Here is a 20370-nt window from a genome sequence, read left to right on the forward strand (position 1 = left end):
CGGTCGGAATAGAACCAAGATGACCACTAAAAGGTAAACTGTGGCAATGTTTAAGAACATCGTGGGTATCCCAATCCGCCACACACCTATGAAACATACCATCGGCACACTTCCGATACAAATGCGGATCATCCCAAAAATACCTCTTAACATCATGGTAGAATCTCTTACGGTGTTGATATGTCAACTACGGAGGATGGGAGCCACCAACACAATAGTTTGCAAAGTCCGCATACCATGGGGATTGAGTAGACACAGAGAATAGATGATCGTCAGGAAATGAATCATTGATAGGCTCATCTGTGCTAGATTGAAACTTCAACCGAGAGAGGTGATCTGCAACAACATTCTCAGCACCCTTCTTATCCCGAATCTCCAAATCAAACTCTTGGAGAAGAAGAATCCATCGAATAAGTCTCGGTTTGGCCTCTTTCTTGGCCAACAAATACTTGAGGGTGGCATGATCAGTGTGTATAATGACTTTCGAACCAACAAGATACGTCCGAAATTTGTCAAGAGCATAAACAACCGCAAGGAGCTCCTTCTCAGTAGTGGTATAATTCATCTAAGCTCCATCCACGGTTTTGCTTGCATAATAGATGGCATAAAACACCTTGTTCTTTCTCTGGCCAAGCACTGCTCCAAAAGCATAATCACTAGCATCGCACATAATTTCGAATGGCAAATCCCAATCTGGAGGCTGAATGATTGGAGCAGTTATTAATGCTTTCTTGAGCCTGTCAAAATACTCCAAACAAGCATCAATGAACTCAAACGTGGCATCCTTGAGCAATAATTGAGTGAGGGGTTTCGCAATTTTAGAAAAATCTTTTATAATACGGCGATAGAATCTTGCATGACCGAGAAAACTCCTCACTCCCTTGATATTCACGGGAGGGGGAAGTTTCTCAATCACCTCAACTTTTGCTCGGTCAACTTGGATGCCACGCTCAAAAATAAGATGACCAAGTACCACTCCTTCATTGACCAAAAGTGGTACTTTTCCCAATTTAATACCAAATTCACTTCAGAACAACGTTTAAGCACATTATAAAGATTATGCAAACATACATCAAAGTCAGAACCATAAACACTAAAATCATCCATAAATACCTCCATGATATCCTCGATGAAGTCAGAAAAAATGTCCATCATACACCTTTGAAATGTAGCAGGGGCGTTGCACAAACCAAACGGCATTCTGCGATATGCAAAAGTTCCATAAGGACAAGTGAACGCCGTCTTCTCCTGGTTGTTTGCGTCAATGGGGATCTGAAAGAAACCTGAATATCCATCCAAATAACAGAAAAAAGTTGTGTTTTGCTAATCTTTCTAGCATTTGATCAATAAAGGGGAGGGGAAAGTGATCCTTCAAGGTGGCCGTATTCAACATTCGACAATCTATACACATACGCCAACCTGTAACAACACGAGTGGGGATAAGCTCATCCCTATCATTTTTAACAACTGTTCCCCCCCCCCTTCTTAGGAACGACTTTCACCGGGCTCACCCATTTAGAATCTGAAATGGCATAGATGATGCTCGCATTTCACTACCTATTTTCTCACCACATCTTGCATATTAAGATTCAAACGACGTTGTGGGTGGATGCGAGGGCGGTGATCTGCTTCCAAATTAATTCTATGCATACAAAAGTCAGGACTAATGCCCTTGAAATCGTCAATGCTATACCCGATTGCCTTTTTGTGCATACGGAGCACAGTCAGAAGCTTAGAAAGCTGGCTATCGTCGAGTGTAGCATTAACGATCACAGGAAAATCCTCCATCAAGAAATGTATATTTAAGGTGAGATTGTAATGGTTTTAGCTCTACCTTCGTTACCTGTGGCTCGGAAATAGAGCAAACAGTTTTTAATACCTCAAAACCATTGACCTTCTCAGCTTCAATTCCATCTAAATACGAGATCAAGGAATCAATCTCATTATCTCCTTCTCCTTTTTGAGCCTCCAAGGTGAGAGTCGCCATCAATGGATCATCATACAACATTCTAGGGATGTTGTCTAGAGAAATCTCTTCTACAATATCAATCCTGCAACAAGTATTCTCGAGCATAGGAGACTTCAAAGCATTGGTTAGATTAAAAATAACAGTATCATCACCAACACTCAAAGTAAGAGATCCAGACTTGACATCAATAACATCACCCGCAGTACATAAAAATGGCCTAACCAAAATTATGGGGATTTGACTATCCTCCTCCATATCTAGCACCACAAAATCAACAGGAATGTAGAATTTCCCCACCCGGACATGAGCATCCTCCAAAATACCTAAAGGATAGTTTATAGAAGGATCTGCCATTTGCAAAGTGATTTGTATGCATTTTAGCTTTCCCATATTCAACCTATTACAGACAGAAAGGGGCATATATGATAGACAGACTTGCACCTAAATCACATAATGCCTTATCAATGAACAATGCACCTACATGACAGGGAATGGAAGAACTACCCGGATCCTTAAGTTTGGGTGGAGACTTATTTTGCAATATGGCACTGCACTCTTCAGTTAGAGCGACTCTCTCCACACCACCATAATCCCTTTTCTTAGTGATCATCTCTTTAAAAAATTTGCATAAACAGGAACTTGAGATATTAAATCAGTAAAAGGGACCGTTACCTCAAGACTTTTGACCATTGCCTAGAACTTACCAAGTTGTTGATCGACCTTAGTTTTCTGCATCCGGTGAGGGAAAGGAAACTTAGGAACAATAGGGAGAGAATCAGAAATCTTCTCCTTCCCCTTATTTGCGCCAACATCATCAGCATTATCAACTTCCGGGACTTGAGGCTCTACATCAATTGCTTTCTCTGGTCCATATGTGTTCTCCTTAGCAAGAGTTGCATCATCAGTGGGCATCGGGGGTCCATCATATTTAGTGCCACTTCTAAGAGTGATAGCATTGTCACTTTATCTATTTTGACCTTGGGGAGGAGTAGGTTGCTGTAGACACCTACTTTTGTCCCCATTCCCGAAAGGGAAAGGTTCGATGATGAGAACGTAAATGTCCACTTGACAACGCATCTCCTATAAAATAACGAATCTCAATTCCCCTTTCCATTTCACCCGAAACCTGCTATTTATAGAAACCTGCTATTTATGGAAACCTGCTAAAAATAGTAACTGCCGTAAAAGGTAGTTGCTAAAAGTAGTAAGAATAAAAAGATAGAAACCTGTCAGAATTAGGTGTTGCACTCCAACATAAATCCTTAAAGAGAGAGAAATTGTGAAAGGAATTCTATTCCTATCGCAGTTCGATAAAAGAGTTAACGTATTAATTAAACTCATAACGAACCTAGAGTTCGTAAAGGGCCCAGACGCATTCCGTCGTAAATTGATACGCACCAAATAACTCGGATTAAGTCTCTTAATGAACTCCGTACTCTAGAGTCCAATCTGATAAAGAATTCTGCCAGACCCTATTTTCAACGACCAGCCCTGGGCGCCGAAAATTCCAGCGCCCAGAGCTGGGCGCCGAAAATACCTGGGACGGATTATCTTCCTAATCCGTTTCGTATTCAAATTCCTGAAAAACTATCTTTCCACGCCACTTTTTTCTATAAATAGACCCTTAAGTTCAACGTGAAAAACACACAACAACACACAATTATAATCTGAGTATTGACTCCAACCCTTAGCCTAAGCCTCTCGCTGCGAAACTGTTCACGCGTTCTGTCGCAATCGATCCATAAATCGAACAGAACGTATCCTGTCCCATAATTGAGATTCGTTAAATAAAAAGGAGAAATAGCAAAGTCAAAGTGGTTAGTTTTCTGAGAACCGTGACACACCTCTCAAGGGTGCGTCGTAATGTGTCCCTTTTCGATGATTTAACTTCTTTCCTCGCCCTTTTTATGAACTGTTAAACTAACCTAATCTGCTTGTTCTATCACGCCTAAAAAATATAATATTTTTGGGAAATCGGATTATCATGCTAGGTCCCTTAATGCTATTTAAATCAGATAATCACGATCGAATTAGTATTATATGTTGCATATTGCTAAAATCAACTCAGATTAGTTTAATAGTTAACGCATGTCCCTTCAATTATTTATGCTGAGCTAGTAAGGATATCCTGCCTCTGGAGTTATCGACGAGCGAAGTACTCCTCTCGGTAGTTATAGTCCCCCGAACCCTCAATCTCTACCTTGCGGGTGTATGTTGAGAGATCCCCACACCAGGGATCACAAGGGAACCTACGGCCGTCGTGGTCAACCATAATTGCACTCCCTTTATGTCACGATAACCGGGTTTTGTCAGTTTTTCTCATTGTCGTTAAAAAGTGAATGGCGACTCCTATATTACTAGTCAATTGGGTGTATACTCACAGGGAATCCAATTACACTTGATTGAATAAAAAGAATCGTCACACCCACGAGGGACGAGGTCACGCATTAGCCTCGTGCTTTTTTGACCCCCTCACAGTGGCGACTCCACTGGGGATAGTGAAGGAAATACTCGTGCTTGTAGGTAATCAAAATAGCTGAAGGGTGAAACGATCCTACCCCGCGTTTATTCCCCCATCAAGTTGGGACAACCTGAAAATCAGCATATTAATGTGAACGGGCAGAACCGCATAAAGAATCTCGGCTCCCTCGGGAGTTGGGACTTAGGATACCTTTTTTCGCCAATAGGGGGGTGCATACGCCGCGCATGTTTCCCACTCGCTACTTGTGCAGGTAGTACACCTATCCCGAACCCAATCGCTCGCCCATTAGGTCCCTCTCGCCTGCATGCCCCCTTGGCTTGCACTTGCGGGTTGGCCTCTTGGGCGAAATTCGTCTGTTGAACACACTACCTCGACCGGGGCATGTGTTGGATCTACGATAGAAGCGGTACCAAGCCAGGCGCAAATAAACTACCCATAGAAGCCTATCATAAACTACGTGACATATTTAATTTTCAAACCCATGTTTGTAATGTAGTTATGTGTAGCGAACTATGTGACTATGTTATGATTGTGCATACGAATAATGCTAGACAAATAATGCTAGAAAACCAACGACCTTAAAAATTGCCCAAACATTCATAAACCAATTTGCCAAAGAGTTATACCAAAATACGTGTTCCGCAAGCCCGAACGATCGCCACAAAAATAAGCGACGCTTGGGATGGCCGTAACGAATCCCACAAACGCTGCACAACGCGTAAATGACGTTATAAGGAAAGCACGCAAAATTAAAGTCGCAAAAACAAAAGTATACGCAAATAGAAAACGAGAACCAGCCAAGGACGCATTTTCAACGCCCCTGGCTGGGCGCCAAAATTTCTAACGCCCTCTGCTGGGCGCCGAAGTTGCTGCCTGGCCATTTGCTCAGGCACAGCAGCCTCGGTGCCCGCGCATAAAAAATATATACGTAGCAAAAAAAAAAAGACTTTTTGAAAAATTGCTACGAGGGCGTAAGAAAAGCACTCGATTTCAAAAGCGACTCGTAAAAAATTAATAACTCTTTGCGTCGTTGTTAGGCCTCCTACGACGACAATGTTTGGCACTAAAAACCGAACATGCTAATAATTATGAATGTCACATGGGCGAAGTATTCAAAATATAATGTTCGAATAAAGTCTTCAAGAAAAAAATAAATGTTCAAATAGAAAATAAATAAATCCGAGTCTAGACTAGGCTATGCCAAAGTACAATCTAAATCCTAAGTCTTAGTTGTCTTATCCATAGAATCGGTCCTAATGCTTGGTGTCGTTCTGCAAGTTAAAAGGTTAAACCATATTGAGTCTCCCTTCCTAACATTTAAATCAATGAGCACCCATATGAAATTGTCATCCCTTGCTAAGAATCCACGGCCTCAATACTCTCTCTCACCAATAAAAAGAATATATTATAGTATTTGCAAAATGGAAACAGTCACATTCTGAAAATCATTCCCCCATAGTCGCACAACCCCCAAAGTGAACCTAAGGTGTCAATACAATCAACAAAAAATTAATGGCCTCAAGGCTTATGATCACATTGGGTCACGACTATCATAGTCCTGTCGAGCCACTCGCTCCTTTAAATACTCCTAAGTACGGACTAAAAGATTTTCCATGAATGCAATATGACCAACCATGAAAACACCCAAATCGGCATACCATAAGGCTACCATTGGGGTAAAGCAATACACACTAAGAGAGAAGCCGCACTAATGATTCTAGTCTTGCAAAAATGAAAATTCGATCTCCCCAATTAACTACCTTGCCAACATTAAGCAAAATGGCGCATGACAAATGAACACCCAAGGGTTAAAATCTAAAGTGTCAACCAACGAAAGTTATGGTCCAATTAGCCTAAGTCTGAGAGTCGCTTGGTCAAGTATTATAGGCTTACGCCATGTCATTATTTTGAGTCTAGGCCACCTCCTTATATTCATACACGGGTTATAATCAGAAAGATTAATGAAAGTTTGAGTCTAAATCACAACTTCCAATTAAATCCCGAAAACTGTAAAAATTATTTTCGATGTGATTCTTTCGTTAAACTTCAATAAGGTAAAAACAACATCTACGCTATTTGCACATTTTAAGAAACGACTAAATACGCTTGCAAAGTAAGACAATTAAAAGGTCCACCCTAGGCCTACTGAAATTAAAGGTCCACCCTAGGCCTACTAAAATTAGAGGTCCACTATAGACCTACCAAACGAGGCTCACTCAGTCTCACCTCGTGACTCAAAGACCACAACCATCTACCTTTTAGCCCAAATTGATTGAAGGATTTATGTTGGGGAGAAATCCCGAACGAAAAGAAAAAAATAGAAAGAGAAAAGGGAGAGCGAAAAGAGCGAGCCATGAAATACTTAGCCCGTACCTCCCAAAGTGCGAAATTTACCTAAGTAAAAGAAGGAAAAGAATTGAGTCAACCAATCCAAATCATAAAGTTCTACGATGTCTACCCTTTCCAATCCTTATGTTCTTAGACGCCTTCTCTCTGAGGTCCCTGTTCAGCTCATTTAACCCATCCATGTTCTTGTTAGGTTATGATACATATGACAATTTATAAATCATGCGGAAACAACCATTAAGCCAGGAATACATATTATTTACACATAGTCATTTAGCATAGTTTAGATGCATACTCTTTGTTGCGTGCCTCCCCTAGCTGTGCCCGAACCGAACAAGAACAAGTCTTTAGGACTCCAAGTGTCGTCCCTCCGTAGATAGTCCACAACACGTCCGGATCCGCCTTAAGATTGACCAACTAGAATCGCCCTTAAGGTACTATTATTTTCGGCACTCTATAGGCAAGTGTATGATTGAATTTTGCTCTCAAAAACTCACTTTGAATACTTGAATAATCTGTGTAAATATGTGACCCTAGGCACCTATTTATAGAGTTATGGAAAAGGATTTGGAATCCTATTAGGATCCTAATTTATTTAATTATAACCCTACTAGGACTCTAATTAAATAATCATTATCTAATAGTTTTAGGATTTAATCATATTTCGAATCCCGATTGCTTTAGGATTCCCGCACAAGCATTGCACGAGCACCGTACACCCGCGCAAGCCTTGCGGCCCACGCTAGGCGCACAGCGCTCGGCCCACTGCTGCAATGATCTCGCGCGCGCGCCCTTGGCCTTGGCTGGGCCTGGCCTTGCGCTGGGCCTGGTCGAGGCTTGGCACGCGATGGTGCGTGTTGGCTCGCTGGGCGATGGCCTGGCTTCGTGCTGGGCCTTCGTCTAGCGGGCCTCGTCCGATGCTAATTCGTACGATACGCTTCCGATTAAATTCCCGATTCCGGAATTCATTTCCGATACGAACAATATTTAATATTTCCGATTCCGGAATCAATTTCCGTTTCGAACAAATATTTAATATTTCCGTTTCCGGAATTATTTTCCGATTCCGATAATATTTCCGATTCTGACAATATTTCCGTTTCCGGCAATATTTCCGATTTCCGGCAATATTTCCATTTCCGATAATATTTTCCGATACGTACCATGTTTCCGTTTCCGGCAACATCTACGACTTGGATAATATTTATATTTCCGATACGATCCATATTTCTGTTTCCGGAAATATCATCGTTTCCGGAGTATTCATTTCTTGCCTGTGACGATCTCAGCTCCCACTGAAACCAAGATCCGTCGATTCCGAATATCCATAGATGGAGTATTTAATGCCATTAAATACTTGATCCGTTTACGTACTATTTGTGTGACCCTACGGGTTCAGTCAAGAGTAAGCTGTGGATTAATATCATTAATTCCACTTGAACTGAAGCGGCCTCTAGCTAGGCATTCAGCTCACTTGATCTCACTGAATTATTAACTTGTTAATTAATATTGAACCGCATTTATTAGACTTAACATTGAATGCATACTTGGACCAAGGGCATTATTTCCTTCAGTCTCCCACTTGTCCTTAGGGACAAGTGTGCATTTCCTAATTCCTTTGTCGCTCGATGCTTGCTCTTGAACATAAGGTAAGAGTTGTCATCCTTATTATGTCCAGAGGTGTTCCTCGGTTTCAGAGTTCAACTGATCAAATAAACAGATAATCATAGCCTATGATTCATCCGAGCACGGCCATGCATTTCACAGTTTCTAGCTCTCCGAGTGGCCTTGTACAACTTTTAAGCATCTCATCCCGATTTATGGGAGGACAATCCCAATCTTGCGATCTTGAGATTAGACTTCGTTTGATAGGTGATTACCTGAGCGTTGCCTTTATAGCCTCCTTTTACGGTGCGACGGTTGGTCAACGTCAAAGCAACCAGTTCTCAAACAAGTAATCTCAAATCACTCAGGTATTGAGGATTTAGTGTCTAATAATTTTAATGAAATTTACTTATGACAGATTTTCATCTCTTACCGTAAAGTTTCATAGGTCTTGTCCGATACTAGTCTTCCCAAAGTAAGTATCTATGCAAATGATTATGACATTGCCATGTCCACATAGTTCAAGAAACAGAACTACTAGTCATCTTGCATTCTAGTCGTCTAACGTTTTCTATGCGTCCAATTTTATAGAAAACTCCGACTAGGGACCATTTTCAACCTTTGACATTCAAGTTCACTTGATAGACATTTCTTAGTCACAGGACTGGTCCTGACAGTCTATCTTGAATATATCGTCAATTTGAAGGGACTCATCATTTAATAAACCACAAATTAAATGGAAAAATGAATTCTTTTCATTTATTGTGAATGATTAACCAATAATGTTTTACAAAGATTTAAACTCTAAAACTTTAAAACATTAAACAAGGATATCAAAGCCATTCTCCAATATGCTTGATTCCCATAGCTGCAGTGTGCAAGTTGTGCTTCGCCTGCGGCAGAGGTTTAGTCAATGGATCTGATATGTTGTCATCAGTTCCAATCTTGTTTATCTCGACTTCTTTTCTTTCAACGAACTCTCGTAGAAGGTGAAATCTACGAAGTACATGCTTGACTCTCTGGTGGTGTCTAGGCTCCTTTGCCTGTGCAATAGCTCCGTTATTATCACAATACAGGGCTATTGGTCCTTTAATGGAGGGGACTACACCAAGTTCACCTATGAACTTCCTTAGCCATATAGCTTCCTTTGCTGCTTCATGTGCAGCAATGTACTCCGCTTCAGTTGTAGAATCCGCAATGGTGCTTTGCTTAGCACTTTTCCAGCTTACTGCTCCTCCGTTGAGGCAGAAGACAAACCCAGACTGTGATCTGAAATCATCTTTGTCGGTTTGGAAACTTGCGTCCGTATAGCCTTTAACAATTAATTCATCATCTCCACCATAGACCAGGAAGTCATCTTTGTGCCTTTTCAGGTACTTCAGAATATTCTTGGCAGCAGTCCAATGCGCCTCTCCTGGGTCTGACTGGTATCTGCTCGTAGCACTGAGTGCGTACGCAACATCCGGGCGTGTACATATCATAGCATACATTATTGAACCAATCAATGATGCATATGGAATCCCATTCATTCGTCTACGCTCGTCAAGTGTTTTTGGGCACTGATTCTTGCTTAGAGTCATTCCATGAGACATGGGTAGGTAGCCTCGCTTGGAGTCCGCCATCTTGAACCTATCAAGCACCTTATTGATATAAGTGCTTTGACTAAGTCCAATCATCTTTTTAGATCTATCTATGTAAATCTTGATGCCCAATATGTACTGTGCTTCTCCTAGATCTTTCATCGAAAAACATTTCCCAAGCCAAATCTTGACAGAGTTCAACATAGGAATGTCATTTCCGATAAGTAATATGTCGTCGACATATAATACTAGGAAAGCAATTTTGCTCCCACTGACCTTCTTGTATACACAAGATTCGTCTGCGTTCTTGATGAAACCAAAGTCACTGACTGCTTCATCAAAACGTATATTCCAGCTCCTGGATGCCTGCTTCAATCCGTAGATTGACTTCTTTAGCTTGCATACCTTTTTAGCATTCTTTGGATCCTCAAAACCTTCAGGCTATGTCATAAACACAGTTTCTGTTAAAACGCCGTTTAAGAAAGCAGTTTTGACATCCATCTGCCATATTTCGTAATCGTAATATGCAGCGATTGCTAACATTATCCGAATAGACTTTAGCATTGCAACTGGTGAAGAGGTTTCATCGTAATCCACACCGTGGACTTGCCTGTAACCTTTTGCAACCAATCTAGCTTTGAAAACTTCAAGTTTCCCATCCTTGTCCTTTTTCAGTTTGAAAACCCATTTGCTTCCAATGGCTTGGTAGCCATCTGGCAAATCGACCAAATCCCATACTTGGTTTTCAGACATGGAGTCTAATTCAGATTGCATGGCTTCTTGCCATTGCTTGGAGCTAGGGCTCGTCATAGCTTGTTTATAAGTCGCAGGTTCATCACTTTCAAGTAATAGAACGTCATAGTTCTCGTTCGTCAAAATACCTAAGTACCTTTCCGGTTGAGATCTATATCTTTGCGATCTACGTGGGGTAACATTTCTAGTTTGACCATGATTCTCACCAGATTCTTCTAAAGGTCTCTGAGTTTCATCCTGAATGTCATCTTGAGCATTCTCTAGATTTTTTGTTCGACTCGAATTTCTTCGAGGTCTACTTTTCTCCCACTTGTCATTTTGGAAATGTGATCTTTCTCCAAAAAGACACCATCTCGAGCAACAAACACCTTGTTCTCAGATGTATTGTAGAAGTAATACCCCTTTGTTTCCTTTGGATAGCCATCAAGGATACATTTGTCAGATTTTGGATGAAGTTTGTCTGAAATTAATCGTTTGACGTATACTTCACATCCCAAAATCTTTAGAAAAGACACATTTGGAGGTTTTCCAAACCATAATTCGTATGGAGTCTTTTCGACAGCTTTAGACGGAGCTCTATTTATAGTGAGTGCAGTTGTATTTAGTGCATGTCCCCAAAATTCTAATGGAAGTTTGGCCTGACCCATCATTGACCTGACCATGTCTAGCAAGGTTCTGTTCCTCCGTTCTGACACACCGTTCCATTGTGGTGTTCCAGGAGGAGTCAATTCTGATAGAATTCCACATTCTTTCAGATGGTCATCAAATTCATAGCTCAGATATTCACCGCCTCTATCAGACCGCAGTGCCTTAATCTTCTTGCCTAATTGATTCTCTACTTCACTCTGAAATTCCTTGAATTTGTTAAAGGATTCAGACTTATGCTTCATTAGGTAGACATAACCATATTTACTGAAGTCATCAGTGAAAGTGATAAAGTAGCTGAAACCACCTCTAGCATTTGTACTCATTGGTCCACATACATCTGTATGGATTAAACCCAATAGTTCATTTGCTCTTTCTCCAACTTTAGAGAAAGGTTGCTTTGTCATTTTGCCAAGTAAACATGATTCGCATTCACCATAATCCTCTAAGTCAAATGGTTCTAGAATTCCTTCCTTTTGAAGTCTTTCTAAGCGTTTCAAGTTTATATGGCCTAATCGACAATGCCACAGATAGGTGAGATCTGAATCATCCTTTTGGCCTTTTTGGTATTTATGTTATATACTTGTTTGTCGTGATCTAATAAAGTCCATTGACTAATCTAGCAGATCCATAAAACATCTCTTTAAAATAAAACGAACAACTATTGTCTTTTATTAAAAAGGAAAATCCCTTAGCATCTAAGCAAGAAACTGAAATGATGTTTTTAGTAAGACTTGGAACATGGAAACATTCTTCCAGTTCCAAAACTAGCCCGGAGGGCAACGACAAATAGTAAGTTCCTACAACTAATGCAGCAATCCGTGCTCCATTTCCCACTCGTAGGTCGACTTCACCCTTGCTTAACTTTCTACTTCTTCTTAGTCCCTGTGGATTGGAACATAAGTGTGAGCCACAACCTGTATCTAATACCCAAGAAGTTGAATTAGCAAGTATACAGTCTATAACGAAAATACCTAAAGATGGAACGACTGTTCCGTTCTTCTGATCTTCCTTTAGCTTCAAGCAATCTCTCTTCCAATGCCCCTTCTTCTTGCAGTAGAAGCATTCGGATTCAGAAGTGGGTTGACTGACCTTCCTCTTTACAGATTTGGCGCCAGTTTGCTTAGTTGGGCTGGCCTTGATGCGACCTTTCTTAGCATTCCTCTTCTTTCCATATTTCTTGAACTTGCCCCCACGCACCATAAGCACATCCTGCTTATCACTTTTGAGCGTCTTTTCAGCGACCTTCAGCATACCGTGAAGCTCAGTGAGCGTTTTGTCCAGACTATTCATACTGTAGTTCAGTTTGAACTGATCATACCCGCTATGAAGAGAATGGAGGATGGTGTCTATAGCCATTTCCTGAGAAAATTGCTGATCCAGCCGACTCATATTCTCAACGAGTCCAATCATTTTGAGAACATGTGGACTTACGGGCTCGCCTTTCTTAAGCTTGGTCTCAAGAATTTGCCTATGAGTCTCGAATCTTTCGACTCGAGCCAGATCTTGGAACATGTTCTTCAACTCACTGATGATTGTGAAAGCATCTGAGTTGATGAACGTTTTCTGCAGATCCGCACTCATGGTGGCGAGCATTAGACATTTCACATCCTTGTTGGCATCAATCCAACGATTGAGGGCTGCCTGAGTGACCCCGTCGCCTGCGGCTTCGGGCATCGCCTCTTCTAGGACATACTCCTTTTCTTCCTGCATAAGAACTATTTGCAAGTTCCTTTGCCAGTCAAGGAAGTTTTTCCCGTTCAATTTCTCCTTTTCGAGAATTGATCGAATGTTGAATGAATTGTTGTTTGCCATATTAAAAACTACAATTGAAAAGAATAAACAAATAAATAACCATTCACAGTTTCTGTTAATAAACTTAAATTCTAGCATACATGCATAATTCAATGTTTATTAAGCATTTTATTCAAGTTATGTGTTCCGGCAGGTGTGAATAAAATGATTCCAAGATCCTAAAATCATTGAAGAACTAAGCACAGTTTGTCGACTTAATCCTAAAACATCTTAGGTAAGCAAAAGCCTTTTGCTAATAGTCTAGAAACTACTCTTGGTTGATAGGTACGTCTAAGAACTTATTAGGTAAACCTATCGATTTTGCCACGACATAAAAGGACTCCTTACTTATATCGTTGAGTTTCACCAAAACTAACATGTACTCACAATTATTTGTGTACCTTGCCCCTTTAGGACCAATAAGTAACACCTCGCTGAGCGAAAACTATTACTAGATTGATGTAAAGGATATCCAAGCAAGTGTATATTTTGGCATGGCACCTTTTAACTCAATTTTTAAGTTTGGAACTTAAGGCTCTTACTATGTTGGTTAGATTTTAAGTGAACTAAAATCCTTAATCATGCAACATAATCAAGCTTTTGATCTTATGCATTTTAAGACATATTTAAAGCAATAAATAACTTAAAACATGCATAAGATAAATGTGATCTAGTATGGCCCGACTTCATCTTGAAGCTTTAACTTCAAAGTCCGTCTTGAAAATCTCCGTGGGAGGCACCATTTTCTTCAAATAGGATAAGCTATAATTAAAACTAATTACAACTATTTGATGGTACGCAGACCATATTTGAATTGAAAAACAACTTTGGTACTTTAGACCAATTACATTCAAATTAATGGTACGCAGACCATATTTTCTATCCTATTTGGGCCATACTAGTCACTTCATAACCTGCAAAACAGTACATATACAATATATACCATTCACCCATTCATTATCATGAATGGCCCACATAGCTGGTTAGTATAACACATTATGCATCACGTAAACATTTGCAGCAATTAATCAAGGGCACCAATAATCTACCAATTATTCAGTCCTTATTAATTCTAATCAAGTTGTTTTAACCTTAAGGATTTGTAGACCTAATCAAGAGTTTATGACTAAAAAGGGCTCCCACTTAAACCAATAAATTCATATGCTTTACTAATTTTAAACATAAAAATGTATTTCTAGTCTAACCGGAAACATACAAATTTAATTAAAATTTAAAGCTCATATAAATTTATAATTGAATCCAAAAAGCTTAATTTAATTTCAGTCGTATTTAAATTAATTCATGATTTTAATTTTAGTAAAATAATTAGAATAAATAAAATTTATTATAATTACAATATTCAAAATTAAAATCCAAGAAAATAATTTAAATTATTAATTTTAAAATTAATTAAAATTACGTAAACTGAAAATTTCAAATTAAAATTTCAAAACGATCTAATCGCAACGCAACAACCCCACGCAACGTACGCCCATGGGCCACACGCACACCGCCATCGCTGGCCATGTGCGCGCAGCCCATGCGCTGCGTCGCATAGCTGCTGCTGCTTTCCTTCGCAAGCCATCATTCGAGCTGGTGCTCGCTGCACGCGTGCCAGCGCTCGATGCACGCGAGCCATCGCTCGATGCGTTCGCTCTCCAGCGCTCGCTGCATGCGAGCCAGCGCTCGCTGCGCGCGCTCGCCAGCGATCGCTTTGCGCGAGCCAGCGCTCGCTGCGCGCGCTTGCCAGCGCTCGCTTTGTGCGAGCCAGCGCTCGCTGCGCGAGGCATCGACGCTGGGCGTAGCACTCGTGGCACGCGAGCTTGCGCTCGCTGCGCGCGAGGCTCCGCACACTTGCGCGAGGCAGTGCGCGTTGTGGCGCAACTCGCTTGCTGCCCACACGCGACTGCTGTGCCTGCTTTCGCCCTTGCCCATTCGTCCATTGCTCACAGCCCAAGACACAAGGCAGGGCTGCTGCCTTGTGCTCGTGCACCATGGCCTTGCTCATTGCATTCGTGCCGCATGGGCGACGAGCTCCCTTGCTCGTCGTCACATGCCCGCACTATACAACACCCCTTAAGGGTAACACGTAGCGTCCATTGCTTTGTGCGTGCAAGTTATATGAACGAATCGCATAAAATTTAAAAAATTTATATTTAAAATTAATGACAAATTAATAAATAATATTAATTTCATAATTTTAGGGCGAAAAATCGAAAATTTATTATTCAATTGATTTCCGATTAAAATGGATTCAAGTCTAGGTCATAAAAATTTAAAATTTATCATAAATTTACAATTTTTATGGTGGTTTTTAATCATAGGTATCTAATTAAATTATAATTAATTATGAAAATCAAATTAATTCTAAATTATTCTAATTTTCAACAAATTAATCATAATTACAAATTAGATTGCATAATTAACAAGGCTAGGCATTCAAACTTGTTAAACATATACAGTAGGTCAATCAAAAATTCAAGATTTATCAACAAGAATCGCAAATATTTAATTTAACATCTTAAATTTACGAAATTTTGCATTCGAAAAACTAAAACCTCTGAAAAGTCATAGTTAGGCTACGAATTTGAGAATTCTGAGTTCGGCAGAAAATTATTAATTTTGTCAAAATTTTAGAATGCCTTTTACATGCGGAATTGACACAAAAATCACTCGATTTGGTTGAGTAACGAAGAAACTGCCGAAAAACTGCGTACGTATAATTAAATAAACGCAATTTGCAATTAATTAACAATTACGAAAATTAATCACCTCTTCTAATTCTTGCAAATTTGTAATATTTAACCATGTTCATGCAATTTAGATTATGAAAATAATAAGAGGCTCGTGATACCACTGTTAGATTATGATACATATGACAATTCATAAATCATGCGGAAACAACCATTAAGCCAGGAATACATATTATTTACACATAGTCATTTAGCATAGTTTAGATGCATACTCTTTGTTGCGTGCCTTCCCTAGCTGCGCCCGAACCGAACAAGAACAAGCCTTTAGGACTCCAAGTGTCGTCCCTCCGTAGATAGTCCACAGCACGTCCGGATCCGCCTTAAGATTGACCAACTAGAATCGCCCTTAAGGTACTATTATTTTTGGCACTCTATAGGCAAGTGTATGACTGAATTTTGCTCTCAAAAACTTACTTTGAATACTTGAATAATCTGTGTAAATATGTGACCCTAGGCACCTATTTATAGAGTTATGGAAAAGGATTTGGAATCCTATTAGGATACTAATTTATTTAATTATAACCCTACTAGGACTCTAATTAAATAATCATTATCTAATAGTTTTAGGATTTAATCATATTTCGAATCCCGATTGCTTTAGGATTCCCGCACAAGCATTGCACGAGCACCGTACACCCGCGCAAGCCTTGCGGCCCACGCTAGGCGCACAGCGCTCGGCCCACTGCTGCTGTGCTCTCGCGCGCCCGCCCCAGGCCTTGGCTGGGCCTGGCCTTGCGCTGGGCCTGGTCGAGGCTTGGCACGCGATGGTGCGTGTTGGCTCGTTGGGCGATGGCCTGGCTTCGTGCTGGGCCTTCGTCTAGCGGGCCTCGTCCGATGCTAATTCGTACGATACGCTTCCGATTAAATTCCCGATTCCGGAATTCATTTCCGATACGAACAATATTTAATATTTCCGATTCCGGAATCAATTTCCGTTTCGAACAAATATTTAATATTTCCGTTTCCGGAATTATTTTCCGATTCCAATAATATTTCCGATTCTGACAATATTTTCGTTTCCGGCAATATTTCCGATTCCGGCAATATTTCCATTTCCGATAATATTTTCCGATACGCACCATGTTTCCGTTTCCGGCAACATCTACGACTTGGATAATATTTATATTTCCGATACGATCCATATTTCCGTTTCCGGAAATATCATCGTTTCCGGAGTATTCATTTCTTCCCTGTGACGATCTCAGCTCCCACTGAAACCAAGATCCGTCGATTCCGAATATCCATAGATGGAGTATTTAATGCCATTAAATACTTGATCCGTTTAAGTACTATTTGTGTGACCCTACGGGTTCAGTCAAGAGTAAGCTGTGGATTAATATCATTAATTCCACTTGAACTGAAGCGGCCTCTAGCTAGGCATTCAGCTCACTTGATCTCACTGAATTATTAACTTGTTAATTAATACTGAACCGCATTTATTAGACTTAACATTGAATGCATACTTGGACCAAGGGCATTATTTCCTTCAGTTCTCATTGCCATAACCCAAGAAACCATTACCTCAACTCTTGTTTTTGAACTTGTTATCAACTGCAAACCACGCACGGCCATTGACACGTGCGTCATGCCCATCATTTCGAAAGTCCAAACCTGCTCTTACACCACCATAAGCATAATGACCATATAACTGGTTTGGATACGTCCTGTTGATATACCCTTGAGCCGTCCCTATGCTACTCGTTGGCCTTGATTGATGTAAACTCGTGACACTAGCCTGAGGCCGTAAAATGTGAATCCTAGCAGATGTAATCCTCATGCTTGACCAATACCTACACAAATTATCCCATCTCATTCAACCCATCTTTCAAACCGTCTTGAGTCACGAGTAAAAAAGAAGACAAATGAAAAGTACAAAAAATAATAAATAATAAAAAAGCAAACTTTGCAAAGCGCCTCTAAAGTTAGTCTAAAAAGAAAAAGAAGCATTTAGCGCACCAAAAAAGATCCGCCCAGAAAACATTTTTACCGCCCACCGCTGGGCGCCGAAATCTTTAGCGCCCCAGCCTGGGCGCTGAATCTCCCTGCTTGCTAAATTTTGCCCAGAAGTGCTCGTCATTTTATCCTCACATGCACGGAAAAATAACGAACACTTGGAGGGGTACAACACGTATTCAGATATACGTACCACCAAAAAATACATGTACTCAAAAAAATATATAAAACAAATTTTTGGCTTACGGCAAAGCAACAGATTAAAATAATAAAAAAATTCACTTATTCTACCGTTTCAAATAATATGTTTCCATCTCAGAACATACTTATCGAATTCGGCATTCTAAGAAACCATTTTCTAGGCTAAGAACTATGCAAGACCTGATTCCAAATTAAATCTATTTAAGGCGGATACGTAGGCAATCCATGATTCGGTCCAACCAATTTGCAAAAATATTAAAGCCTATAGAATAACAAGAATAAAAATAGAAGTCCCTTATTGAAATTTAATTACTTGCAACCCAAGTCGAAAGAAAAATTTAAGTCAAAGGAAGAATCCAAGTCACCAAGATGCCAAAATTAATGAGCACGCATCGAAAAATAATAAAGGCACGTACCCTTGCCAGAAGGAGCACTCACACTCCTAGGCACTTAGCCAAGACTCAAAAGATCGCTCTGCCTCAATTGAATTGGGGCTAGCGCAAGCGTCCATGACCTCTAAAGTACTCGACTTGACCCTCCCTAAAGCGAACTAACTCACTTAAAGACTTTTTTTCACCACTAGACATAGTCGTTCGCTTAAAGACCTTCTTTCACCACTAGACACAGTCATGATCGCCAACAAGTAGTAAGGGAAGTAAGCTTGCAATAAAGAGGATTGTTCTACGGCATCGCCCCATCGTTCCCTCGAACTCAGGGCACCCGTTCATGGTAATTCAAATGCTTGCTAATCCCCTTTGAAAAAAAATAAAAAAATGGTACATTGTCAATAGGACTTGGCACTTAACCTCACCCTACTCAGACATATGACACGGGCATCTAAAATCGAAATCTAAAAGCATCATTAATGGGGAGTCATAATAGCAATTGGGGGCTAAAAATTAAAATGAAAGAGCTAGGGAAAGAACTAAGTATACCTTGACCTTTTGTACGGACATACACCAAGTAAATCTAAGTCGATTTGAAAACGGTTTACATTCCCGCAATTCTGGAAAAGATGGCCCTAAAAGCCTAAAGCACATGCCAAACAGGCACAAGTATATCTTGACGCCTGCACCCTGGCTTCCAGCAAATCCTTAGACAACATTCCAAAAATCGTAAAAGTATTTTTGATTCACTCATGTGATCCTGTACGAACCCTTCTATAAGTCACCTTACTTAGGACACCTCGGATTGTACACAGTAGGGTTCGGATTTTAAATAATTTTCAAATAATTTTCAAAGACTTTTTCGAACATGATAAAGAATCATTGGTTTAATCTAAGTATGCATTTATCCCGATGTTGCAAGTGAGTCAAAAAGATTTCTAAATATGATTATGGGTAAAGAAAGGCACCTAACTTTTGGTCAAGGCACACTCCCACATGTTACTACCTTGACAATGGCAATGTCGCACAATACGACATTTACAAGAGAAGCAGCAAAATCACTACTCGAACATACCTCACACTAAACGAGTCTGGTTCAAACTATTCATGATCCGTGTCACCTTGAATGCATAAAAACGTATGCAAAGCATTATAGCACCAAGCCAATCCCGTAGCTACAATTGGACCCTTGAGAAAAACACTCTAAAAATGCTCGAAACGACGATTTTATCGCAAATTCTCGACGCTAATGCTATACATACATCATAGGGGCACAATCCTAAGCTTTAATCGTGTAAAACGAACCTTAGAATGGTTACAACCCCTCCCAAATTCTAAGCACTACTTAGAGTATATAAAGTCGCCCCACTAACAAGGGTAACTGAAAATACCGAGTCACCAAACTCCGATCAAACCACTGCACATAACGCTCGCCCTATAAAGCGCCCGTTACACAGTCTACATCGTTCCAAAGCAAAAGCGAAAGAAAAAAAACAAAAAAAAAACTGTCAAAGTTCTGCCCAGAAATCATTTTTAACGCCCAGAGCTGGGCGCCGATATCTTTAACGCCCCAGCCTGGGCGCTGAATATCTCTGCTTGCTAAATCTTGCCCTGATATAAAAACAAGAAAGAAACACCTATGAATCCTCGCATCGAACGAAGTAATAAGCTGTGCAAACCCACGCAGAAGGTGCTACACCTATTCGAGCACCTGAACAAGGCATGATGAAATACTCCAATGCAAATGATATCCCAACACCTGGAAGAATGTTCTAAGACACGCCGTTAGGCCACACAAGCCTACGTCGCACCATAAGTTCAACCGTCCCACGGTACAAGTCTAAAAGAAGAGTAAGGCATGTTGCACTAATGTAGGCACGACCAAGAGCACGTATAAAAGAGG

At 40.3% G+C, this 20370-nt stretch overlaps 1 protein-coding gene across 1 annotated transcript; it reads right to left on the reverse strand.

The window, feature by feature from the left end:
• Positions 1-565: 565 nt before the first annotated feature.
• LOC110802899 (uncharacterized) lies at positions 566-2881 on the reverse strand. The gene is made up of 6 exons (XM_022008352.1): positions 2674-2881; positions 2405-2581; positions 1880-2316; positions 1570-1782; positions 1160-1272; positions 566-1025 (listed from the first exon to the last, which is right to left on the reverse strand). The coding sequence occupies exons 1-6, from the start codon at positions 2879-2881 to the stop codon at positions 566-568; spliced, it is 1608 nt and encodes a 535-aa protein (XP_021864044.1).
• Between the last annotated feature and the right edge of the window lie 17489 nt (positions 2882-20370).

The sequence above is a fragment of the Spinacia oleracea genome, chromosome 5, assembly GCF_020520425.1.
Source record: "Spinacia oleracea cultivar Varoflay chromosome 5, BTI_SOV_V1, whole genome shotgun sequence".
NCBI classification, from domain to species: Eukaryota; Viridiplantae; Streptophyta; class Magnoliopsida; order Caryophyllales; family Amaranthaceae; genus Spinacia; species Spinacia oleracea.